The sequence below is a fragment of the Vulpes vulpes genome, chromosome 7, assembly GCF_048418805.1.
Source record: "Vulpes vulpes isolate BD-2025 chromosome 7, VulVul3, whole genome shotgun sequence".
Lineage (NCBI taxonomy): Eukaryota > Metazoa > Chordata > Mammalia > Carnivora > Canidae > Vulpes > Vulpes vulpes.
Genome location: NC_132786.1, coordinates 92,553,286 through 92,581,260, shown reverse-complemented (window position 1 = coordinate 92,581,260; position 27,975 = coordinate 92,553,286). Strand labels below are relative to the sequence as shown.

The 27,975-nt window shown below is 37.8% G+C and overlaps 1 protein-coding gene across 2 annotated transcripts in view; it reads right to left on the bottom strand.

The window, feature by feature from the left end:
- SCIN (scinderin) overlaps positions 1-27,975 on the bottom strand; it is a 74,902-nt gene that overhangs the window by 5,119 nt on the left and 41,808 nt on the right. For both annotated transcript variants that reach the window (XM_026003861.2, XM_072764432.1), the window contains exons 5-13: positions 25,613-25,705; positions 21,573-21,705; positions 20,999-21,087; positions 19,950-20,165; positions 17,677-17,798; positions 11,663-11,753; positions 8,666-8,836; positions 3,316-3,493; positions 2,502-2,623 (exon numbers count right to left, since the gene is read on the bottom strand). In XM_026003861.2, the coding sequence (XP_025859646.1) occupies positions 2,502-2,623; positions 3,316-3,493; positions 8,666-8,836; positions 11,663-11,753; positions 17,677-17,798; positions 19,950-20,165; positions 20,999-21,087; positions 21,573-21,705; positions 25,613-25,705 (1,215 nt within the window). The remainder of the gene's footprint in view (positions 1-2,501; positions 2,624-3,315; positions 3,494-8,665; positions 8,837-11,662; positions 11,754-17,676; positions 17,799-19,949; positions 20,166-20,998; positions 21,088-21,572; positions 21,706-25,612; positions 25,706-27,975) is intronic.

Sequence of the window (27,975 nt, the reverse complement as noted above, 5' to 3'; positions counted from 1 at the left end):
CAGGCATGAATCCAAACTGTAGCCCAAAGGAGAACCTCCCAGCTGGGCCTGGCCCAGGTAAATTTGGTCCCAGGCAACCTGCAGCTTCATATTTGTTGTAATCTGATAAAGCTTTGAGACTGTTATACAGAAAACAAACAAAAACTACTTACAGAAGGCAAAAACTTAGTTTGTATTGTCTTTTTTATGGAATATTTACCAATCACAGAGTGATTTAAAAAAGCAAAAGCTTTAAATATCACTTACTCCATATAAAGCATTATTCTAAAATCTTTTATATGAACAACTAATTTCATATTCACACAACCGAATGAAGTGGGTACTAGGATTTTCCCCACTTTATAGATGAGAATACTACAGCACAGAAGAGGGTAAGTAACCAGCCTAAGGTCACATAGCCAGTAAGTAGTATCACCAAGTAAGTGATACTGCACAGGCAGGTGGGATCTAAAACCTGTGCTTTTAACCCATAGGCTCTGCTGTCTTATGTGAATCAATATGTCTAAAGTCTACTTTCTGATTATGATAGCCAGATCAAATACTTGTTAATGACATTTTCCCTTAAATTGTGAAGGGAATGGTCAGAGTTACAAATATCAAACAAGAAAATGAATAGGTGTAGGGGAAAGTATATTTCCCTTAAATATATTAAAAAACAAAGACTAATAGATTTTTTTGAACCTGACTGAGAACAAAGCCTAGGTATTATTTTTGTAAAACCTATCTTCATTGGAAACAAGCATGTCATTTACAGCAATATTAGTATATAATACTAATAAGAAATTACAGAATGATTAGTTGAAAAAGAAGTTGTTTGGATGCCATATCAAATTAACAGTTAAAAGAGTAAAATAACATTATTTGTAACAAGTTTCTAAAATTCAGGGATTTCCTAGGAAGTAGTGAGCAATTGTGGTGCCCAGCAACCAAATATTTATCACAATTCAAATCTTTAATTTGAATCTTAATTTTTAGGTCAAATCACTTAAAATCTTCAAATGTGGTTTAAACATGAGCAGTTTCTTCCTCAAAAAACCTAGCATGTCAAACAGAAAACAGAATTTTAATGGTTAAAGTGAGATGAGAGGGCTGTACTCCAGGATATCTTGGAGCCCAGTATAAAATCAGTCCTGTACACCAGATACTTCAAAATGTCTGGAATTCAAAGCCTGTGTGTGAATGACTATAAAATAGAATATTCTTGCTGATTTCAGTATATTTGCAGGTGTGTACGTAGCTTTCAATGATTCTGCCCAATGATCATAATATTTTCATAATATTTCTAGGCAGTCAACGTGGTGAAACTTTTTATTCCCTGGGAAACTGAAGTGTGAAACTGACACAGTTTGATCAGAAACTACCATGGTTTCCCACAGAAAGTGTCAAATTATTAAATCAGTAAATCCAACCACATGCATATTCATACAGCAACAACCTCATGCTGACACAGGTGCAAAGTAGCTGCTATTTTTAAAAGCAGCTTTATTTATATAGTACTTTACAGTATTCCTACGTTTTGACATCCATTACACCATTGACTCCTTTCCTGTGTATGTGTGTTCCTCACTCTTTTTTATTGTAGTTAAATACATATAACATAAAAATTATAATTTTAATCATTTTCAAGTGTGTATGTATATATTCACATATTCTATAGCATCCACCTCCAGACATTTTCATCTTCCCAAACTGATTTCCACACCTACTAAACATTAACTCCCCATACTTACTTCCCCTCACTTCTTTCTTCTTTTTTTAAAAACAGGCATTTATCTAATTTCAGAATTACATGTAAGATAGACCTGTTTCAGTTCTTTCCACAGTTTTGCTTTATTGCTTACCTGTTTTCCTATTTTGTTTAGGTATCTCATACATTTTTATTTTATTTTGTTTCAATTCTATTTAAATTCAATTAATTAACATCTAATGTATTGTTGGTTTCAGAGGCAGAGATGATTCATCAGTCTTATATATACCCAGTGCTCATTACATCACATGTCCTCCTTAATGCCCATCACCCAGTTACCCCCCCCCCACTCCCCTCAAGCAACCCTCAGTTTGTTTCCTATGATTAAGAGTCTCTTACGGTTTGTCTCTCTAATTTCATCTTGTTTTATTTTTTCCTCTCTTCCCCTAAGCTCCTCTGCTTTGTTTCTTAAATTTCAATAGGATTAAGATCATATGATAATCGTCTTTCTCTGATTGACTTATTTCACTTAGCCTAATATCCTCTAGTTCCATCCATGTCATTGCAAATGGTAAGATTTCATTTTTTTGATGGCTGAGTAGTAGTCCTATATGTATACGATGGAATACTACTCAGACGTCATTGACTCTTAAAACCACCGTCTGTAGAGCTAAGATTATCAACTGCCGTTTGCAGATAAGAGGGCTAAAACTGAGAATCACAGCAATGACATGGCTGAAAAGTGTTAGAGCCACACCAGAATGCCTCTCCCAATGTTGTTTGGTTCTACCCCAGTATTTCGCAAGACACTCACAACAAATCTTCCAGTTTTATTAGAGCAGCCATAAAGCCGAGGCGGGTGGTCTTCAGCCTGTGTTTCTAGCAGTGGAGAGGTCTGGTAGTCTTTTTTCCCTCCAAGGGAATTCCAAAATTCCTCTGTGAAAAACACAATGAGTTATCCATTGCATTTCCAGGAGCAGAGAGTTGGTCTTGCCTTATTTTTTTTTAATAATAAATTTATTTTTTATTGGTGTTCAATTTGCCAACATACAGAATAACACCCAGTGCTCATCCCATCAAGTGCCCCCTTCAGTGCCTGTCACCCATTCACCCCCACCCCCCGCCCTCCTCCCCTTCCACCACCCCTAGTTCATTTCCCAGAGTTAGGAGTCTTCATGTTATCTCTCCCTTTCTGATATTTCCTACCCATTTCTTTTCCCTTCCCTTCTATTCCCTTTCACTATTATTTATATTCCCCAAATGAATGAGGCCATATAATGTTTGTCCTTCTCCGATTGACTTATTTCACTCAGCATAATACCCTCCAGTTCCATCCATGTCGAAGCAAATGGTGGGTATTTGTCATTTCTAATGGCTGAGTAATATTCCATTGTATACATAATTGGTCTTGCCTTATATTAACAAATGATATTATTTCACCTTGACCTTAATGTCAAGAAACTACTTAAATATAGCAGGTATGTTCACCCACTTTTGCAACTAATGGAAGGATTTGTAATGCCCTATAACTGCTTTGAAGGTCTTATTTATGAAAATAATGAATTATATGATAAGCAATTGTACCAAACAGAAGTCCTGGCTAGTGTCCTTGACACTGCAGTACACACCTGGTTCCTTGCCTTCCTGAATCCTTGTGGTTTTGCATTTGAGGACACTTGCCACATACTCAGCTCCTTTCTCCTCCTCCTGGCTAGCGCCTTTTCCTATCCAGATATAGCCATTGTTTTGTCTCAGTTTCAAGACAAAAACATCATTGGAATTCAAAGACTGTGCATCAACATCTACCTAGAATATAAAGAAAAATGACACAGTGATTCAAATTCATTGTGACTCCCTCAATAAACATGTCTGAGAAACTGTGACAGGGACAAACCATCCATCACCTTCTGTACTGATCCCAGGGTGGCACTGGGACACCACTATGGCCTTAGAAATACCAGTAGCACCTTGCTCTGTATCACTTTAATGCTCAGCTGGCTGCAGAGAGCAGCACAGGGCTCTAAGAATAAAAGTAGCCAAACTTAAGTAACAAGTAACAAAGATAATATTCAAAGAAACCATAAGAACAAGTATGGGCTATGATTGATGTTTTGAAAGTGGGTGTAATATGCATAAATGATATACATAAAGCAAAGATGTTCAGTTCTTCTCTCCTGAATAAAGTTTTCCAAATAACCAAAGCGACACCTACCCAAAGCAATCTACAGATTCAATGCAATCTCTATGAAAATACCAACAGCATTTTCCCACAGAACTATAACAAACAATCCTACAATTTGTATTGAACTACAAAATACCCTGAATAGCTGAAGCAATCTTGAAAAAGAAAAACAAAACTAGAGGTATCACAATTCCAAACTTCCAAGGTATACTACAAAGCTGTAGTGATCAAAACAGTATGGTAAGGTACAAAAATAGACACAAAGATAAGTGGAACAGAATACAAAGCCCAGTAATAAAGCCACGCTTACATGGTCAATTAATCTTTGACAAAGAAGGCAAGATTATGCAATGGAAAAAAGTCTCTTCAACATGTGGTATTGGGAAAACTGGAGAGCTAAATGCAAAAGAATGAAATTGAACCACTTTCTTATACCACACAAAAAAATTAACTCAAAATGGATTAAAGACCTAAATGGGAGACCTGAACTACAAAATTCTTAAAAGACAGCACAGCTAGTCATTTCTCTGACATCGGCCATAACAGCATCTTTCTAGATATGTCTCCTGAGGCAAGAAAAACAAAAGCAAAAATAAACTATTGATACTACATCAAAACAAAACAAACTTCTGCACAGCAAAGGAAATAACCAACAAAACTAAAAGACACCCTACTGAATGGGAGAAGATATTTGCAAGTGATAAATCTGAAAAAGGGTTAGTATCGAAAATATTTAAAGAACTTAAATAACTCAACACCAAAAGAGCAAATAATCCAATTAAAATTGGGCAGAAGACATGAACAGACATCTCTCCAAAGAAGACATCCAGATGGCCAACAGACACATGAAAATATGCTCAACATCACTCATCATCAGGGAAATGCAAATTAAAACCACAATGATGGATCACCTCTCACCTGTCAGAAGGGCTAAAATCAAAAACACAATTGTTGTGCACTGTTGGTGGGAATGCAAACTTGTGCAGCCACTGTGGAAGACAGTATGGAGGTTCTTCAAAAAGCTAAAAATAGAACTACACTATGCTCCAGTAATAGCATGACTGGGTATTTACCCAAAAATCTGAGAACACAAATTTGAAAGGATTTATGTGCCTGTGTTTATTGAAGCATTATTTACAACAGCCAAATGATGGAAGCAGCCCAAGTGTCCAATGATGGGTAAATGGATAAAGAAGAAGTGGTATATATATAATTCAGCCATAAAAAGCAAGGAGATCTTGCCATTTGACAACATACATGATCTATGGAGTATAATGTTAAGTGAAACAAGACAGAGAAAAACAAATACCATATAACTTCATTCATATGTGGAATTTAAGAAACAAAGCAAATGAACAAAGGGAAAAAAAAGAGACAAACCAAAACAGATCCCTAACTATACAGAACAAACAGGGCTACCAGAGGAGAGGTGGGGGGATGAGTGAAATACACGAAGGGGGTTAAGAGTACACCTATTACCATGAGTACCTAGTAATGTATAGAATTGTTGAATCACTATATTGTACACCTGAAAATAATATAATACTGTATATTAACTACACTGAAATTTTTTTAAAGCTACCAAGGGACACCTAAAAAATCATAAAACAGGGACTGGAGTCCAATGTCGGCAAAGAAATAACAATGCAAATTCACTAAAGGGTTCTCTGGGCTCTGATAAATTGTAACTCAAATTGTGTAAGACTTTAGCAGATTAGTAACACAGCACTGATATGTCCCTTTCTTTCAACCAAGAAGCTGTGGCCACTGTCTGAGATCAACTAGGTTAGCATAGTTCTGCTCTCTATGGTCACAGAGAAATGAGAAGGACCCACTTGGGCCCAGGCTTTGGCCTGAAGGGGAGGCTGAAAGTGCAACATCAGGGCAGGGCAAGCATGTACAGTCACAGGCCAAAGGTCCTATGATGGCCCTGTGCCTTCACGCCTATAAACTTGTGATTCTGTGACTCCGTGTCAGACTCTGTGAGGACCTCTGTCTGACCACATGACTATGTGACTATGACAGTATATGAATGACTTTCTGCACCACTGAGGGACTCAATGTGATGAAGAAGAATCAGTGAGCAAGCCTGAAATGCAGCAGCCATGAGAGAGGAACAAAATCAAGGGTGAAAAAAAAAAAATCAAGGGTGGTGTTCTGAGGCCAAGGGCTGAGGGAGTTTCAAGAAGGAAGTGATGCTGAGCTGCCCAATGATGGTGTTTCGTCAACTGAGTTGAGCTGCCATTATGTGGACAGCTGGATTTCACCAAGTTCATCAGGACCCTATTCCCAGAAAGAGCACTAAAGGAGGAAGAAATAGATACTGGAAGTTTTATTTTTATTAATATTTTTATTAAAGTATACTTGACATACAATCTGTTGGAAATGTTAAAGATGTGTTACAGGGGTTGGTTACAATCATCTCTTTTTTGTAGGAACAAAGCCTTTTGGACTAAGAGTCAAAGGAATCTACCAGATGTGATGATGAAGACTAATAGGAACCAGGATTGCCAACTTCTCATCCCAATGTCTCCTTATTGCTACAGAGCAAAGAGCTCGGATGATAGACAGGGTACAATAGGCCCCCACACAGAGCAGTGTGACATCAGGAAGGTAGTTCCAAAATAGGACATTATAAAGCTTTAGCTTCCCAAGAGATGAAAATAGAAAGCTTTACAAACAATGATTCTGATGAGCACATTTCAGACAGGAGGGGAATGTGAAGGACAGTTTGAGAGGCAGCAAGCAAACAAAGGAACCACATCATAAGCAGCTCACATGTCTCATAAAAAACATGCATGCCAGAAGAGACCAGGAATGCAAGGATTCTCACTGACTCTTCCATCTAAAATCAGCTGAGAGTGCCTGCAGAGGAGAGCTTAATGGTTAATGTGACAGATTAAAAAGTGTATATATATCATAATTGAACACATGAGAATCTGTGTACAGAATGTTCTAGATGAGGTCAATACATATGACAGCATTTAAATGATATGACTGAATGAGAATGCCATGGAGACGGCCAAGACTGAGCATTGGGGGTTTGGAAGACACACAGAGGAGGAGAAGCAGAAACTGGATTGGCGTGACAAGTGGAGTGAAAACACTCTTCAGAAGTTTGGAGGAAATCTTGATAAGTGTGGTGCTTCAAAGGTCTTAGAGAAAAAAAACAAAAAACAGTGTTTCAAGAAGCTAGGGAAGAATGATTACGGCAAAGGCCACTGGAAGCTTAAGGAAAGAGGTTTGACTCCGTTAAAGGCAGGCATGAGGTAACAGGCCAGAATGAGAGGAGAAGGGACTTAACCATGAAGGGACAGGGAGTGAGTGAGGACAATGCTTTGAGGGCCTGTGCTCTTAAGCAGGACAGAGAAAACAACATGGCAGGTGGGAAGATCAGGGTTAAGAGAGTTTTTAAAGGAAGACGGGAGTGTTTTAAAGGCATGCTTGCATTCTGAAGTAAATGATCCAGAGAGGAAGAATGCGCTGCTGATACAGAAGAGTAAGGAGATCACTGCCCACCATAATGATGAACTGGAAATGAAGCAAGAACACGAGACCAAGGGAAATTCAGGAAAGCCCTTAGGAAGGCAAGAAGGCAGGGGTTATGGACAGAAGTTGGAGGTTCTGTCCTCAGTGAGACAATGGCTGAAGCCACCACAGAATAAGAGAGGAAGGACTGGCAGCTCCATAGATGGCGGCACCAGGAAGCTAAGGGAGGAAGAGTCTGATAAGAAGGACAAAAGTCAAAGAGGCAAGAGTGAGCCAGGGGAGTACCCCACCCACACCCCTACCTGGTAAAAGGACATTGGGGAAAAACAACTATAGAGGGCTGCATGAGACTCTGTGTCCTCAGAGGACAGTCACAGAGCAAGAAGGTAATGGGGGAGGCTGGTTTAGAGAAGAGGTTGCAGGTGGAGGGTATGCCATGACCTGCCCAGTGTCAAGGGCTTGGCTGAATGGATTGTGTGAAGGGGAGGGTTGGAGGGTGGGTCCGAATGTGGGGGTTACAGAATGTATAGGGCAGTTTAGGTATGACTAGAAAGCCTTGAGATTTCTTTTTTTTTTTATAAATTTATTTTTTATTGGTGTTCAATTTACCAACATACAGAATAACACCCAGTGCTCATCCCGTCAAGTGCCCCCCTCAGTGCCTTGAGATTTCAATGGTGACTGAGGTGTCTGGGTCATGAAAGGTAATGGATTATCTAGAGGTCAAAACACTCAGCCATTTAAACACCCGGGCCCTACTGGCTTGTCCATACCTGGAGGTCTTCTTGTCTTCTGACCTGTGATATGGGGTTTGAGTTCTTTGACAGCTGCTGTCAGAGACAGCTTATTTGGCCGGTTGAGTAATGGCTCTGGCCCAATATAGGGAAGCTTGCCTTCCGCATTTGTTACAGTTTTACCAAGAAGGGTCTTCCCTCTCAAATTTTCTCTGTGTGACCACCTGACCATCACCTGCCATCCATCTTCCTCCAGGCCTTTCAAGATAAAGCTTCAATTGCCTCAGGCCCTTGACCATTTGATCTGCTACATTATTCTTAAAATTCATTTGTTTTGATACAATGCAACTGAAAAGTGTGAGAGGGCTGGTCTCTACAGTTAACTTTTTACTTGGTTCTCCTGCTTTTGTTTTTTTGTTTTGTTTTGTTTTTGTTCTTACGTGAATAATGGATTAATTTTCAAAAGACAGGGAGTTTACTTGACAATTTTTTTGAAGACTCATATTTGTTAATGGCTCAGGTCCACTGGGAAGTCCATAAATAGGGCACGTTTTATTGAATGCATGACATTACCTCCATGATTCTGGTGATCGATGCCAGGTTTCTTCGGACTTGAAAGAGGCGTGTAGGGGGAGCAGGTGCCTGACCTCCTTTCTTTGATGTTCCATTCTTGTAAATAATGAGCGGTTTGTCTTTGAACAAACTCAGCAGGTGAGCAGGCTCTTTGCCTTGGGAGACTCGGATCTGGGAGGGCGGTGGATAAAAGAAATGTGATGAAGGGCACAACGAAGGAGGGTTCTATTTCCACATGTGTTATTTTCCTTTTAGAAAACAAAACAAAAAATAAATAAATAATCCAGAGCAGGAGGCATGATGATTATCAGATAATATGGGTTAATGCTAATCAGGCACAGTGTTCTTGCTGACTTAAGAGTCTTTGACTCCAGACACAGTACACTGAGCCATTTCTTGTAGGAGGAAACATCACCCTACTGCACCACTTCCTGCATCCAGAAAGTATAAAGTCGTGAGTGTGTTCATGGCCATCTTCAAAAGAGAAAAAAACAACAAAGTGCTGATGTAAGTCACTGTAAAAATTACTCTTTCTTCAAGAGCACCCACATTTGATAGCTGTGTAGTGACACTCTTGTTTCTGAAATGTCTTGGATCTTGTTCAGAAGATAAAGAGATGTGCATTTAAATGCTTCCAAAAATAAGATGACACCAAAGCATACTCATTACTTGTACATATCTACAACTATGAAATGAAAAATTATAACATAGCCTCTAAGCATCAAAATCTGGCAAAAATAAATACAATATATTTTCTACTTTTTATTCATAGAAATGGTAATAGATTTGCTTAATACAAGCACTTTAAAAATATGTAATATAAGGACTTTTCAGGATAAGAAAATTGAAAAAAGTAAATGATAAATTATTTAATTTCACCTATTAGCTTAACACCAGATATTGGATTAGAAATGAGTTTCCTATTTCTTTTTTTTTTTTTTTTTAAGATTTTATGTATTTGGGATCCCTGGATGGCACAGCGGTTTGGCACCTGCCTTTGGCCCAGGGCGCGATCCTGGAGACCCGGGATTGAATCCCACATCAGGCTCCCGGTGCATGGAGCCTGCTTCTTCCTCCGCCTGTGTCTCTGCCTCTCTCTCTCTCTCTGTGACTATCATAAAAAAAAAAAAAAATTATAAAAAAAGAAAAAAAAAGATTTTATGTATTTATTCACGAGAGACGCAGAGAGAGAGAGAGAGAGAGAGAGGCAACAACACAGGCAGAGGGAGAAGCAGGCTCCATGGACTCAATCCAGGGTCTCCAGGATCATGCCCTGGGCTGAAGGCAAGCACTAAACCGCTGAGCCACCCAGGCTGACCGAGCTTCCTATTTCTTACATAAATTATTGATGCAATTTTTTACATAGTTCAACTTTTGTGTCAGTTCTCTATATTTTTTCAATTATTTTGCCCAATGCTAAAAATGAACTGTCTTACACACCTAGTGTGTCTTTTTCTAGAAGCCAAGTAAATGAGAATGCTGATGCACATACCATAGCAGAGAGGTCTAAAGAACGTTGAAAATAATTAACTTTCTTTCTTATTTTATTAAAAAAAATTTTAAGTAAATTCTATCCCAATGTGGGGCTTGAGCTCACAAATCAAGATTCACATGCTCTACTGACAGAACCAGCCAGGCACTCCTTACAGATATCTTCCAATTAGTAGACATTCAAATAAGCAAGTAGTAACTTATGAAAATGTCTTTTAAGTCACAAGGTTAGCTAGGATTACCTAAAAAACTGTTGTTGGCTTGGCATTTCCTGTAACAGTGAGAAAATTTCAACTGCCAACATAAAAAAAAAAAAGATGGCCCCTTATTAAGACCCATTTTCCACTGCTAAATTAAAATAAAAGAGATAAAAAGTAAGTTGAAAAACTTTCACTACTGCTAATGTACACTACAAAGAATTTTAAAACAGCAGTACAGCACTGGAGCTGCTTATACATTATTGTAAACTACTGCCATCTAGTGATTAAACTAAACATTACCATTTCATTGTGAATTTAGGATTCAGTGGGCTAATATTTTTTTTTCCAGTGGGCTAATAATTAATGGAAATTCATTCACTGGGCATACCAAATATTTTATCACAAAAGACAGAATTTATAAAGGACAATGTAGATCTTCAAAGTTTTTGCATATTTTGGTAAGGAACACTTTAAAGATCAATTCCATGACACTGATGTCAGTTCTTAACTAGAAATATTTCTTCAAGGGGATCCCTGGGTGGCTCAGTGGTTTAGCACCTGCCTTCAGCCCAGGGTGTGATCCTGGAGTCCTGGGATCGAGTTCCCATCGGGATCCCTGCATGGAGCCTGCTCCTCCCTCTGTCTGTGTCTCTGCCTCTCTCTCTCTTTCTCTCTGTGTCTCTTATGAATAAGTAAAATCTTTTAAAAAAAATTTCTTCAAGAAGTGAATGTAACAGTTCATGGGAAAGTAGAGTTCAGTGCATTTTAAAAATTCAGTCATCTTGCTAATTTATAAAAAAATTAAAAAGTTTATATGAACATTTACATTTAAATTTAAATTGCTTTATATATCCATTAACAAGCACCAAGACAGGAAAGAAACCAGCCAGAAGACCAAATTTAGCGTCCACATCTTAGATTCTCTGTACTAAAATATTTGACTTACCTCCCTATTTAATTATTACCCTTTAAGAAGTAAAGACATGTTTACAATGATTTGAAAACTGGAAAGCGATCACCTGGAAATAATAACTTGGGTAGAATAGTTTAATGTCAACTGTCAATTCTTTGGGTTCCTTAGATCTATTAATAGCTTTTTGTTTTTAGTTTTGTTTGCTCTCTCTTTTCCAGAATCTGAGAGAAATAGTATGGCATTAAAGTAGGAATATTTAAGTTGCAAAATGAAAAAGATGCAATATTTAGAAAATGTCAAATTCCCATCCCAACTTGAGAGGAAGGCTTTAACGAATCATCTGGCTAGCAAAACTTTAACTTGCATGTGCTCTGGGAGTAAAACTATCCCAACCTGCACAGCCTGTCCTCTGAGGGACCTATCCAACTGAACCGTCAGGAATGCAGATGTTGTCAGTTCGTCTCGTGTGGCATTCGCTCCTTGCCTGGAGGAACCAAAGTAAAATAAATTAGTTTGTATTTACGTTTTAAGACTTTCTAATGTAGGCATTTCAGAGACTTAAGTCATTATGAAAAATCAAGATGAAACCTTTTTGATGTGATATACCCACGGAAGCTATCATTTTTTGAAAGTACTAACACTGAGCCATGGACTGCCCTGTGTGTTGCCTAGGACTACACATGATAATTATATTTCTGTCCTCATTTTATAGAAAAAAATATTGAGGCTTAGCTCCTTATATAACATAGCTAAGTAATCAGGGCAGTCTCATTTCAAGTTGGAGCTGCCTATTTTGGGAAACCATCTCCACAGTAAAAATAATACATTTGAGTAGAATATGAGCCTCATCTGTTAGGCGGATATTAGAAGCATCCTATCATTACATGAATATTTGGTGACCATAGTAACAAATGTCTGGACCCAGAAAAATCAAGAAAATAATCATCAGAAGTAGGTAGTGGAGTGGCCCTGTTTTGTCATTCTAGCGATTCTTTAAAGGAATTATCAGTAAAACCATAAAAGTGGCTTAGTTCTACCAGAGACCCAGATAATAAGGTCCAATAAATCAGTTCATTCAGTTCATTTCCAATTTCTCTTTCTAAGGTAGCTTGTGATTATATCTCCAAACTCTAGCTTAACCTGTAAAGCAACCTTTGGGAGATCTGCTTGTTTGATGACTTTGGGGGGGTCGGGAGGGAAGCCAAAGCATTGAGCAGTTTCTTTCTAACCTATTTTCCCATCTCTGTCTCACTAGGGGTTAGCAGGAGAAACACTAATCCTGGAAATGGATTTGAGAAGTTAACCAAGGCACCCAGGTGGCTTAGATGGTTTGACATCCAACTCTTGATTTCAGCTTGGGTCATGATCTCAAGGTCATGAGATCAATCCCCACAATGGGGGCTTGAGAATTTCTCTGTCTCCTTCTGCCCCTCTCCCCCCACTTGCACACATGCTCTCTCTTTCTAAAATAAATAAATCTTTTTTTTTAAAGAGGTTAACCATATCTTTTCTTCTGAAATTTTAAGAGTGACCTATTTGTCCAATACCCAGAACAGATTAGCAATAACCTCCCATCCTGGGTAACACACACATATACATACACACACCCCAAAAACACTGGGTACAGGAAACATGCTTTGTTTATATCAGAATATTTCATTGCACCAACAGAGTGAAATGATATAAAAATGTTCACAATGGGGGGGGGCAAAAAAAAAGGGACATGCTCACAAGAAGCACATATTTGAAAGAAAATAAAAAATGTTTTCCCTAATAAAGACACTCATGAAAATATAGTCCTTTAATGCTAATAGCCTAAATTTTCAAGGAGCCTATAATGTGAACAAACACTTCTGTGAACCACCAGGACCACAGAGTGGGGAGTAACAGAGCTGTGGGTGACAGCTGGATCTGTTACCACTTGTCATTTCTCTGACACATCTGCAATTCCCCGACTTCTCTGTTTCCTCTTTTTTTCTGTAGAAAAACACTCAACTGACTATAGACAGTATCACCAAATTTTTGTTTCAATTCCCATTTTTTTTTACCTCTGAAGTATTTCAACAAGCAAACCTGGAAAGCCTCACCAAACTTCCACCTTTGGACACTCTCAATAAATTTTTCACTACTTGGGGCACCTGGGTGGTTCAGTGCTTGAGTGTCTGCCTTTGGCTCAGGGCATGATCCCAGGGTCCTGGGACTGAGTCCTGCATTGAGCTTCCCATGAGGAGCCTGCTTCTCCCTCTACCTATGTCACTGCCTCTGTGTGTCTCTCATGAATGAATAAAATTTTTAAAATGTTTTTCTTCACTATTTACCTTTTCTACTCCATGGCAAAGTGACCCATGCACCCAACCACACAGATTCAGACCAGTTTGCTTTATGGATCTCTGATGCAGAGGGTTAAATATGCTACTGCAACTAATACATAATAAGGTTGCTCTTTGTCTCTAGCTTTGAAAATCTATGTTTGGGTGCTGGGGGTGGGGAGGAACAGTCTACTTTGACAGGATTTCTTCTTTATAAACTTTTGGCGCTTGTTACAAATTAAAAATAAATGCTGCATGAAAATGGAATTTATTGCTTTGAGAGATTCATCATTGCCATTGTTCAACAATATTTGTTTAATTTCAATTACCTGACATTCCAGAGAAAAGATCACTGCTGAAATGTTTTTTCACCCTACCATTTTAGAATATAAGTGGTTTCAGGAATAAAAACAATAATATATATGTGTGTTCAGTAGTTAATTCCAGTCCTTCACCTTCTGCTGTGCCTCCTGGACTTAAACATTTGCACCCCTGCACCAAAATTATCACATTAACTGTGAAGTTGTTTAGTTTGAAAGATATTCTTCAAGAGATCTGCTTATTTTCTAAATATCTCTTCACTGTTCTCATAGAAGCTTTGAAGTCCTACAAACCATACAATGTTAACAAACTTCTGTATTTAACATCCATGATATTAAATGGCAAAGACTCTCAAAAGGACTCTCAGGTATCTAACTTATATTCTTGATATTTTATAAAAATCAATTCTCATCATAGAAAACCCGAACACATAAAATTGAAAAGAACAAATTAAATGATCTCTCCTTCCAACCCAAAGAGAGTAACTATTAAGAGTGTGGCATATTCTCAACTTTTCCCTTTGAATTTTTTACAGTGAGGGCCAAACCTGCTCTCCTCCTAAGTTTTCTCTCAGTGAATGAGACACTACCCACTTGTGCATGGACTAGAAATCTGGGGTCACCCTTGATGTGGTCATCTTGTTTCCCATAGCCAGTCGTTCAGATGCCAACACCTTAATACCACACATTGGTATTAAGTTCTCTCCCTGATGCTTTTAACACTCAGTTCTGGCCACATTCTCATTCAGCTGGATGACTGCAACACATTCCCAATGGCCTCCCCTGACAATGATCTTCTCCTATCAGTCCATTCTCATAGAGATGTCAACCAGAATAACTTCTCTAAGAGGAAAGCCAATCATACTACTGCCCTGAGCAAACTCTTTGACTGGTTTCCAATACCCTGAAAATAAAGTTCATGCTCCCCAGACACTTACAAGGCCATTCACCGGTTGGCTCCTTCTGATTTCTCCGATTTTATCTTTTGCTCCCTAACTTTGCTTGTTACTAGTAGATGAGAGCATACTTTCTCCGCATTGCTTAGAAAAATCTCTCTATTTGCTGGCCTGCCTCGCTGCTACTTCTGCTTCTACTTAGATGTCCCTTCTTCTAGGAGCCCTAGGAGTAGGCTTAGAGGTCTTGTCTTGAATTTCCCAAAGATCAGCTTGATTTTATCTTAAAATACTTCATACTTTATTGAAGTGCCTAATCACCTGCTTCCTTTCAAAGTGTAAATTCTTGAAACACAGGTCATATATTTTTTTTAACCACTCTATCTTTAGTATGTATCTAGCACAGTGCTTGCCACATAGAAAGTGTTCAGGGAATACTTTAAAATAATTTGAGAAATAGTAACTGCATTTAACATTGATCATCTGATTTCATGTTTTAGTTATATCTACATAGTTATTCACATAGATTGCAAATTGTTAATTTTTCAAAATAGTCTTTTGAATTCCTTGTTTGTCTTTCTTGTTTGATCTAAGTGCCACAATCAATTATACTTTTCATATACAAAAGAGACTTAAAGGACACCTGGGTGGCTCAGCGGTTGGGCGCCTGCCTTCCGCTCAGGTCATGATCCTGGGATCCGGGATGGAGTCCCACATCAGGCTCCCTGCAAGGAGCCTGCTTCTCCCTCTGCCTATATCTCTGCCTCTCTCTCTCAGTCTGTTTCTCTCATGAATAAATAAATAAATCTTAAAAAAAAAAAGAGTTAAGACAAAGACTAAGAAACAGAATGTAAAAGAAAAGCTGACTGAGAACAACTGATTATCCCTACAAATGCCATGCTTTGCACAAATACTTTTCTGAATTAAAATTTTGGAAGAGGACATGCCAAATGGCCAAATACCAAGGTATAGCTGCACTCAGCTTTAGACTTAAAGAGAGCTATAGATCAAGGTGTGAGATGTTGCTTCACCAATTATGACAGTTGTGAATGTGGGGTAAATTACTTAATCCATTTGATTCTCCCTTCCCCTTATTTTTGAAAATAACACGGTTGTAAGGAACAAACATAATAAATGGAAACATCTAGCACTTTGCTAGTACAAACACGCTGCTCCAAAAAATGGTTGCTATGAAGATGACACCTTAAACACAGAGTTAAATAGCTAAATACATTAATCCTTGACAGAGTATGATGGGAACCATTGCCTAAGGCAGTGCAGTGCCTGTTAATCATGAAAGTGCATGTGAATCATCTGGTGATCTTTTTAAAATGCATGTTCTACTTTAGTGGGTCAAAGGTGGGTATTGGGATTCTACATTTCTAACTAGCTCACTGATGATACTGATGCTTCTGGTTCTCAGACCACCCTTTGGGTACCAAAGCCTACAGGATAAAGATAATCATTCCACCTCCTGAACATGGTTGGGTTCAAGGCACTGGTCAATGTAAGTGGTAGGTGGTCACACTATAGGGATGGAGGTGAATCTGTCAACTGGTAGGACCCTCACCATGTCAGCAGAGACCTGCGTCCACGTACCACATAGGCAAAAGTAGGATTCTCTTCACCCCTGCACCTCCTACCCACACCTCTCAGTTTTATGATCTTCTTTGGAAAGGTTCTTCTTTTTTTCTTTTTTAAAGTTTTATTTCTTCTCAGAAATATTTTATTTTACCTGATTTCTGTTAACAAATAATTTGAGAATCACACACTATATGACTTGTTGCAGAATCCTCATGCCTTTGGAATAGCCCAGCATGGTGTGTATACTTAACTTACCTGATTGGATATTTCCCATTGATCAGGGCCTTGGCATGGACTCTGAGTAAACTTAACCCTCAGTTAACTCAAATCATTATGCAAAACCATATAAGATGTGGATACACTGGCATTTTTTTTTCTCTTCTATTGCCACAAATTTCATGAGGACCAAGAGTAAAATGCATCATTTTGAAACAGGGTCATAAATTATATATATCACTTAGAGGGTTTGCCTCACTGCAATTTCACAGCTCCAATTAAGAGGGACTTCTGTGAATTTTTTTTTTTAATTTTTATTTATTTATGATAGTCACAGAGAGAGAGAGAGAGAGAGAGAGAGGCAGAGACACAGGCAGAGGGAGAAGCAGGCTCCATGCACCGGGAGCCCGATGTGGGATTCGATCCCGGGTCTCCAGGATTGCGCCCTGGGCCAAAGGCAGGCGCCAAACCGCTGCACCACCCAGGGATCCCTGACTTCTGTGAATTTTAACAATAAGTATACATGGTAGCCAGTGCTGGCCAGCTGGAGTTAGCTTGCAAGGGAGGTGAAATATTCAACTACATACCCACTAAAAGAACACTACATTTGGATACCAAAATCTTTTCCTAGACTAGAAAGGATGATTTTTTGAAAAAGATTTATTTATTTATTTGAGAGAGTGAGAGCATGCATGAGTGGAGGGAGGGGCAGAGGGAGGAGAGAATCTCCAGCAGATTCCTCACTGAGTGGAGGAGGCAGACCCTGGACTTGTTCTCATGACCCTGAGATCCTGACCCTGAGATGATGACCTGAGCTGAAATAAAGAGAGGCTGAACCAACTAAGTCACTCAGATGCCCCTAGAAAGGATGATTTTCATCTAACCTCCTCGTGCTTGTGGACAGGAGTTACAAAATACAGTCAAAAATCATACTGAAATAAAATTCCACATGCATGCTATACAAATCTCACTGGACTAACTATAGGATAATTCTACCCCATATCCCATGGAATTTAATGAAATGTCACTTTGGAGCAGAATTTGTCTTCTTTGAAACTTGAGATTTATGAAAGAGGAAAACTTACCATGTGTAGATAATCTGTCCTCCAGGATAAGTATAGAGGATAATGTAGCAGTCACCACCATAGAATTCACCATATGAATTCTGGTCAATTTCGACCCTACCATTATTTTCTACACGCCAAATCTGAAAGGAATGGAATGTGTGTACCAAAATTAAAATTTTCTTGATCTAATAGTACTTTTCACAAGGCAAAAAATTAAAATTTTCTTGACCTAATAGTACTTTTCAGAAGTTAAAAAAATTTTTTTTAGACTTATTGTTATGTTAAACAATTTTTAAATTACTTTTCTAACTAGTTTTCAAATTAAGCAATGAGAAGAAATTTTATCAGTTTGACAATTTTGTTGACTGATTTTTTAGGTGCTTATATTTTTTGCATCCTCCATAGTACTTAGCTCAGTTCTGAGCCTATTAATACATACCGACTGTTTGATTGGTTAGTGAGAATAACATGAGACTTCAGTGGAATAATGAAGTAAAACATTCAGACCAGAAATATATCCCTTGTATAAAATATTTCAATCCTCTGGGAGATAACTTGTTTGTTAAATTTTTTTTTTTTCCCTGCGCTGTAAGGCATGAAACCAATATCTCCTCAGGCAACAGTGACAGATTGGGACCAAATAATCAATATGCCAATTGCCTGAATATTTTCAAGAGGTGCCATCCAGACATAAGACTGAAAAGATAAAAGTAGGCAGAACCAGTTTTTTCTAGTTTCTCATCCTCATCACAGATTAAAAACACTCCAAGTTGGAGAGATGAGAGTTTTAGATGAACCAAGAAAGTAACAGGAGAGAGCCTGCCAGGCACTTTGTGTATGCATGTCCTACAGGGGAGGGGGAAGGTAGATGATATGCCCCTTGCTTTAAAATTTGGAGATGAACAAGTGGCAGTGCTTTCAGAGAGAAGCATGACATCCTGGTGAGCTGAGGAGAAACAGCAGCACTGCCAGGCTAAACCCAAAAAATCTAGAGAACGTTTCCAGACTTCAGAAGTCCTGGGATGACTCAAGACATCTCAGAGACAATGTGACCTGACAAAGGAGACTGCAGGTGATGCTGGGGAGCCAAATCTGAAACAAGGCTCTCTGGCTGTGCTGAGCTTAAGAAAAACATTATCTGAGTAGGAGACAGACCCAGACCAGAAGCTGATACCCCTCAGACAATGGCCATAAGGAGCATTTGTCCCTTGGCAGTTCCCACAACCCTTGGAGAGTTTAGATTCACACTTTGTGTCTTTGAAAAGAGGAAAAACTACTTCCTAAATCTCTCAACCATATACCTTGCTCCAAACACTGTAGGAAGCCTTGGGAATACAATGATAAAATATTCAATCCCTGCCCTCAAGGAACTATCAAGAGGGCTAGGAAGAAAAATGATCAATTCTGCAGTATTTTAAAATGGGTTCTGTGAAAAATATTACTTATAGTTTGAGCACAGAGGAAGGCTGCTCCAGGGCAGAGGGAAGGCTTTTTAAAGAGATGCAGCTTGTGACTGAACTGAATTATGAAGGAGTACAGGTGGAGACTTTAGCCAGAGGGAGAAGGGAGGGGAAGAGCCCTCAGGCAGTGGAAAGGTGAGGCAGAGAGGAGAGCAAGGATCGAATTATGAAAGTTCTTGCAGGCCCAGATGAAGATCAGTGTTCTCAGGAAGACTATGGAGAGCCATGAAAATATTTTATGAGAAGATGTGACATTACCCAGTTTTTATTAAGTGAGATTACTCCACAGTAGAGGGTGAAGAGAGTTGAATTAAGGAGAATTATAGGGTGTTATTAGTGTTTTTTTTTTTTTTGGCAAAAAAGGGGAATAATAAACAATTTGAATGCTCTAAAAATATCTGTGATTTTAGCACATCTGTGAATACCTGTAAGGTACAAGGAAAGGTCTAATAATGGTAGTTGGTACACTCAAAGCAATATGCCCTGACTGGACAATCCCAGTTCCAGGAGCAGGAGCAATTCTGGACCAGGAAAAAGACAGCTGGGTTCCATATCACATCTCTGAGATGATAATGAAGTGATCTTGCACAAATCACCTAACTTCCTGGGATCTCAACATACACATTATAAAGCAGGATTGAAGGTTAGAGAGTATTTTTTCCGGCTTTAAATTTCCTGATTTAATATATAGTCACTGACCATCTTCATTAACAAATAAAATTAACAAGTAAAAGTACAATGTTTGTAGTTCCCTGAAATTACATTTCCAGGTGTACTGGTGTAAGTGGTCTTGATGAAAACAAACACACAGAAACAGAAACAGCCAAATACCTCCACTTTGCCAGAACCATCATCCACCATATTGTGCTGGGCAGCCATCTGTGGAGAAGTATGTAGTTTTGAGGCATCAAATGGAATTTGTTTTATTCGAGCCACTTTCTCGGTAACATACACTTTCCCAAAGCCATCACTCTGATCCTTCTCTCTCCAGTCCTTAAAGAACTGTTTGAAGATCGGTGTTTCCCCTCCTTCTGGAAGAACTTGAATCTAAAATTTAAAAAAAATAATAATAATAATTACTAAAAGAAAATAGAGGAAAATCATTCATCCGGTAGTGGAGAAAATACTAAGGAAATGAAAAGACTATCTTGGTTTCTGCAATGACCAATGGAAACTTAGAAGCTGGGATCCTTAAGTGAATGTAACATGGAAGATTATCAGATTTCAAGGTAAAACAGTCCAACACTCCTTTCTGTCATAGCGAAAGTGAATGCACTGAATTTGGATGCTGGAAGAAAGAACAAAGTTCTCTCGTATTACCATGACAGTCAAATATGTATGACTATTTTTCTCCATTGGGCTTATAAGAGGTCTGTGACCTGGAAGAAATGATCTCGTTATGTTCCTTGGGTCAGGACATAAAACTAAAGAGAAAGGATGAGGCTGAAAGACTCAGAAAAGGCGGAGTAAATAGGCGGCAGGTGTCTAAACTGATGTCGATGAAGCCAAATCTTAACTGGGAATTAGCCCATGTCTGGACAACTTGCTCTACGGACTAACTGAAAAGTGCTCTCAGTTCACCCAGCTGTGGTTGATTATCTTCACTGAAATGCTGTGGAGGAAGTAGATGGTGTCCTTTTTTCATCATGGAGCTCCACAGATGGTCTGATAGGTAGTTTCTGCAAAATTCCATCCTCACAAAATTCCAACCATTCCCTATGGTTTTAGGGACACAGGACACAATGTGACACACACATTGTGGGGAAGGAGGACTTTCATGCATATGTTACTTTGAACCAAATTCTCTCATGAGTTTTGTAGAGATATGATGAGTTCCCATATTTTTAATTTTTTACTAGCCAGCTCATTTGCACACATACCTGGGTATTGGTGGAATAATTCATCTGCTTTAGGAACTCTTCAGCTGTCTTCATTGCAGCCTTTCTCTCCTGGGGATTAGCATCTTTACCTAAAATGGAGGACAAATGAAAAAGACAGAATTTCAAAGAGGGAAGATATCATATGATTAAGAAATATTTGTGCACCAAGCAATGAACATAATTACAACTTAAATATAACAATGAGAATGGAAAAATTTCCTAGTATGTTAAATATAGTTAGTAATATAATGATCGCCTTATATAAAAAAGACTTTTTATATTGCCCTAATGCTTTCTTTAACACTATCATTCTTGACATGATACTAGTAGGAAGAAAATATGGTTTTGATGTCTGCATTTTATATGAGCTATTTACAGATCAAGTCTCAAAAAGATAGTCTTGGGATGAGCACTGGGTGTTTTTCTGTATGTTGGTAAATTGAACACCAATAAAAATTAATTAAAAAAAAAAAAGATAGTCTTTTTTTTAAATCAGAAAAGATGTTTTCTTTACCTTTCCAAAGAAATAGCTGTAAATCTGAAGTGCTGCTACAATGTCAATGACATTTTTTACCTTTCCATACGAAAACTTGTTTTGCAGCACCATGATCCAAAATAAAGCATTCTTCAGAAAGCAGCATTGCCATGGAGAAGGGGTTTTCTTCTGCAACCACAGTCACTCTCATGGATCCACTGGCATCTGAAACCTAATATAAAAACCATGAGCTTGTTTGCAGATAATAAAAATGTTCTAAAATTACATTATGGTGATGGTTGTACAACTCTGTAAACATAATAACAACCATCAAACTGTATGCTTTAAATGTGTATAGTATGTAAATTGTATCTCCACAAAGCTCTTTAAAAGAAAAAAAAATAACAAAAATCCATGAGCCAAATTATACCCTAAAAGGTTTTTTGAAAGTTCTTTGGACAATCAATAAAACTAAAAAACAATATACTGAATAGGAGATGATATGTTTAGATGGCATATCTGATAAAGGGTGAGTATCCCAAATATATAAAGAACTTACATAACTCAACACCAAAAGACCCCAAACAGTCCAATTAAAGATGGGCAAAAAAGACATGAACAGACGTTTGTCCAAAGAAGACATTCAGATGGCCAACAGATACATGAAAAGATGCTCATCATGCTTATTATCAGGGAAATGAAAATCAAAACCATAACGCAGTATCACTTAAACCTGTCAGATTGACTAAAATAAAAAACACAAGAAACAACAAGTGATGGCAAAAATGAGGAGAAAAAGAAACCTTTCATGCACTGTTGGTGGCAATGCAAACTGGTACAGCCACTGTAGACAACAGAATGGGGTTCTTCAAAAAAAGTAAAAATAGAGCTACCATATGACCCAGTAATTTCACTACTGGGTATTTATTTACCCAAGAATATGAAAACACTAATTTTTCAAAGATTTTATTTATTTATTCATGAGAGACACAGAGAGAGAGGCAGAGACATAGGCAGAGGGAGAAGCAGGCTCCATGCAGGGAGCCCGACATGGGACTCGATCCCAGGCCTCCAGGATCACACCCTGGGAGGAAGGCGGTGCTAAACCACCAAGTCACCCGGGGATGCCCAAAAACACTAATTTGAAAAGATCTATGCAGCTACATAGGTTTGTAGCAGCGTCATCTACGATAGCCAAATTATGGAAACAGCCCAAGTATCCACTGACTGATAAATATATAAAGAAGATATGGTATGTATATAAACAATATTCTCAGCCATAGAAAAGAATGAAGTTTTGCCATTTGCAACAAGAATAGATCTAGACAGTTTAATGCTAAGTGAAATAAGTCAGTCAGAGAAAGACAAATACAATGTGATGCTACTCATATGTGGAATTTAGGAAACAAAACAAATGAACAAAGGAAAAAGAAAGAGAGAAACCAAGAAACAGATTCTTAACTATAGAGAATAAACTGATGGTTACCAGAGGAAAGGGGGGGGGGATGAGTGAAATGGGTGAAAGGGATTATGAGTACATTTATTACCATGAGCACTGAGTAATGTATAGAATTGTTGAATCACTATATTGTACACTTAAAACTAACAACACCATGGAATTTTTTTTAAAAAAAAGTCTTTTGGGGTAAAAGAACCATTAAAAATGGTTAAGCTTCAACACCAGACCTAAAGCATCAGAAAATAATCATAATAGTAATGGCTAAGGTTTGTAGAGGTTTCTATATAATAGGCACCAAGTGATGAACTTTACATGATTACTAATTTTTAGAACAATCTTTTCAACTAGATAATAATCTTACACTCATTCTATATAATAAAAGCTAAAGCTTAAACATGTATTTATTCAACATTTACTGAGTGCCTACCATACACTAAGCACTATACTAAGAAGACATTGGCACATTATAGTCTATGCTTATAGACTGCTTTCAAATTAAATCCTGTAATTTAAGTATATTTTGTGTAAGTTGTCAAAGTAGATTTCTTCTGTCACAAATAGTTATTTACTTAGACTCCTGAAGTTTGGAAATAACCACAGAACCTTTTTTTAGGGGCACCTAGGTGGCTCAGTCTATTAAGCATTTACCTTTGGCTTAGGTCATGATCTCAGGGTCTTGAGATCAGGTCCTTTTTCCAGTTCCCTGTTTAGCAGGGAGTCTGCTTCTCCCTCTCCCTCTGCCCCTGCCTGTGTGCTCTCTATCTGTCTCAAACAAATAAAATCCTAAAAATAAAAATTAAAAAGTACATTTTTTAAAAAGCTGGAGGTGGTCTTGCAAAATTGAAAGTGATATTAATGCCCAGGTTAGAATTCACTGTTTTTCAAAGGCCAGCCTGTTAGTTACAAGGTAATCACCTGGTACTTGATAAATATGCAGACTCCAGGGTTCTCCCAAGATTAGTGGTTGTTTTGCAGCATTGTGGTGAGGTCTGAATCCTGTTTTTTCTTTCTTTTTTTTCTTTTTTTTTTTTTTTAGAAATTGCCTAGGTGACTCTGCTTCCCATCTATGTTCTGCAATCCCAAATTACAGTACTTTCAGACAGATTTTGGATTTTACATATAAGCAAGACATTATATATCCACTAGAGGGAGCAATGATTCAGGATTAACATTTTCACATTTTAAAATATTTTAGTTCATAATGCTCTCCAAGAGGAAGGATGGTTTTATTTGATGATGTGGCATAAAAGATATTTAAGCTGTTGAAAGGGGATTTTGTAAGCAGTAGTGGAAAAAAAAGTGCCATTAAGACTTTACTTTCTGGGCAGCCCCGGTGGTTCAGGGGTTTAGCGCCACCTTCAGCCCAGGGTGTGATCTTGGAGACTCAAGATAGGTCCCTTGTCGGGCTCCCTGCATGGAGCCTGCTTCTCCCTCTGCCTGTCTCTGTCCCCCTCCCCTCCCGCAGTCTCTCATGAATAAATAAATAAAATATTTTTTAAAAATAATGAACTTTACATCTTTAAAAATAAAAAAAGACTTTACTTTCTACTATTAATTAATTAATTGAGAGAGAGGGAGCACATGCACTGGGGTTGGGGCAAAGGGAAAGGCAAAGGCAAAGGCAAAGCTGACTGTGCCCCAACACTCGGAGATCCAGACCTGAGTGGAAACCAAGAGTCCCACACTCAACTGATTGAGCCATTGAGGTGCCCCGTGAAGTCTTTAGAATAACAATTGCTGTGTGACTTATATTAAAATCATCAGTATTTAGCAGAAGTGGTGACTACATTTTCCTTTGCCCTCTAGGAAGAAAATAATAGACTTCCCCTTTACAAAATGCAAGTTATTAGACACATTTGCTCTTCATTCAGATCAGTTTCTGAGCTAGAAGTTCCCTTAAAGAAAAGCAAATGTAACTCCTTCCTGTGATGACTGATGACTACTTAGTTCTGCAAAGAGATTAATGGTCTGTTCCAAATCATGTGCTTGGAAAGTTACAAGGGGTGGGAACTCTTGAAGGATCCCATTTGAGCAGTCTCTTCAAATGGTTCATCTGTAGCTTCTGTTACTTTCACCAGCAATAAAATAATAAAATCATGGAGTCATAAGGAACATAAAAAAAATCTTCTCATGTAATCTTTTTTTTTTCTTTCAGATAAAAAAACTGAGATCCAGCATGGTCATATCTTGCCCAAGGTCATCTAGTGGGTGATCACCACAAGGTCTCCAATGCCCAGGATAGGGCTGTTTTTACCCTGTTTCCTCCCAGCTATTTGATTTGATAGCTTTGCCCTCCTGTAACATTAAAATAATGTGAAGATTTTATAGTTTATCACAATTTTATAAGAAAAAGTTTCCCAAGTATTTTTATTCCATGAGGGAAACATTTTATTGAATGTCATATATATCAAAACATATTGTTGCAAACTATCACACAACCCTATATAATTTTATTTAAGTTGTAGCAATCATTTCACTTATTATTTGACATTTTTAAGAAAAGTAAGTAACAAAAAGAGGAATTTTAATAAGCACACTAGAGCAAAGAATAGATTCTGCCAACATACTTCTCTTTGAGAGCAACAAGAATTATCAGCTGTAGCAGAGTCCTTTCCAGAACAGGCCTCTGGGCTACATCCAGTCTAGTAAAAACAACAGAACTCACTAACAGTGAACTTACCATGTAGAGTTTGGCCATTTTCCTGTTAGTTATGTCTGCTACGATGTCATCATCATCATCTCCATCCCTGAGCTCAGGCTTTGTCCCTAAAACCTAGAAAAAAGTGACCAGAGAAAAAGATAAAGATCTCTCATTAAAGGACGCAGGGTTTAGCTTTTTTTAAGTAAACTATCTTATATTTCTAAAGACACAGATTATAAAATATTTGCAGTTAAAACGACCAGGCTCAAACATTTCTCACCAATCATACCACACTGGCCTTTTCCCAAGGATCAAATGAATCAGTTGCATTAAGTAAACAAACACTGAATTTGCCATGATGTGAACTTCCAAGAAAAGTAAAATCCTACACTTTGAAAGCACAGGTGTTCATATTATTTTAGACTAGTAGGAATCAATTAAAATATGATTTCTAAATTCACTTCCATAACAGAATTTCTTCTTGTGACCTCCACTTCTAGAAGTAATCTATAGGTTTAATTGCAAAAACTTGTATCAAATTACTATTTGAGGGTAGAGCACCGTTATCATTAGATAAAGGACAAATTCTTGACTACACAATGCTATTTCCTGCTACATATATGGCATAGTTTCTGGAGCATAAGAGATACTCAATAAGTGATTGTCAAATAATAAACGAATGTATTTATTCTCTGAATATATGATATAATCCAAATGTTCAAGTACATAAGGCATTATTAGAAAGTACATTTGAATCTGCTTTGATTTTCTACTCACTACAATCACAAAAATAGAGGTATACAAAGCAACCTAACTGATTAAATTAATTGACACAAATATAATATGTCAAGGACAGGAAAAAAATATAAACTTACTCTAAATAATGTGACTTTTAGAACAACATAAGCATAATTCAAGTTTAGAACATGCAAAGAAGATATTCATTTAGATTCAATAAATATTTCATATACATTTCATATACAATATTTCATATACAAACACCTGCATAATGTGTTTTATTTCACTACAATACATTGTGTGGGGCAGCCTCGGTGACTCAGCGGTTTAGCACCACCTTCAGCCTAGGGCATGATCCTAGAGACCCCAGATCGAGTCCCACGTTGGGTTCCTTGCATGGGGCCTGTTTCTCCCTCTGCCTGTCTCTGTCTCCGTCTCTGTCTCTGTGTGTGTGTGTGTCTCTAATGAATAAATAAAATCTTAAAAAAAAATACATTGTGTGAAAATACATACTGCCAAATACCAGGCAACAATAAAAATGTATATAAATTCTAATCCTTGTTCAAGTATGGACACTGCCTCCAGTTTAGAAACACATTACAGAAGTTATTTTCTCTGGGAACATGCAGATCTTTCTGTTGACACAGTGATCAATAAAACATTTTAATTATTGTATATATCAAATGATGATACAGTTTTTCTTTTTTGCTAAAAGTAGGATCAAGACAAAAATTAAAACACTTGCAAAGGTGCTTTTTTTTTTTTTTAAACAACTTTACTCTGCTAGAAGTTTGCATGTCTTCTAAGAGCAGGAACAGGCTCCTTATGCACCCTTTCGTGATTCAGCTTCAATCAGGACAGTAGTTTGGAATCAACAATTTGGGTTGAGGACACATCTAATACTTGGAAGTTTCCCAGTGGGCCAAGTGAGTCTGAGATTTGGGACACACTCTAACTTTTAATTTTCAGACAACAATTCCCATATGAGCCAAGGATCTTAATTAGCCTCTCAAAGGATTGTAGCACAGTTGGGAGTTGAACCCGTGGGATTTACCAGAAACAGGCTTAACTGCACAGTAGGGGAATGATATACATTGTCAGGTATTGCCAAGAATCATTTTAAAGTCCAGTTGAGGGATCCCTGGGTGGCGCAGCGGATTGGCACCTGCCTTTGGCCCAGGGCACGGTCCTGGAGACCAGGGATCGAATCCCATGTCAGGCTCCCGGTGCATGGAGCCTGCTTCTCCCTCTGCCTATGTCTCTGCCTCTCTCTCTCTCTCTCCGTGTGTGACTATCATAAATAAGTAAAAATTAAAAAAAAAAAATAAAGTTCAGTTGAACAACTAAGCATTTACCAAATACCTCTCTGGGGTATGAGTAAACAAATGAGTTTCTAACTACCTTCCCAGACCTTAAGGATACTATATCTTGCCTGGAAAGAGAAAAATAATTAAACATGTTCTCTTTATCAACTAAGCTATATATTTTGATCCTTGAAATAAACTATAAATACAGCTTTTTTTTTATAGGTAGGATAATGCCTAAATTTAAAACATTCATTTTAAGTTTCTCAAGTGATTAACATGTAACTTATATGATCCTTGGTGCATTTAAAAAAACATATATTTTGACAATATAAAGAGGAAAGGAAACAGAGAAGTCTT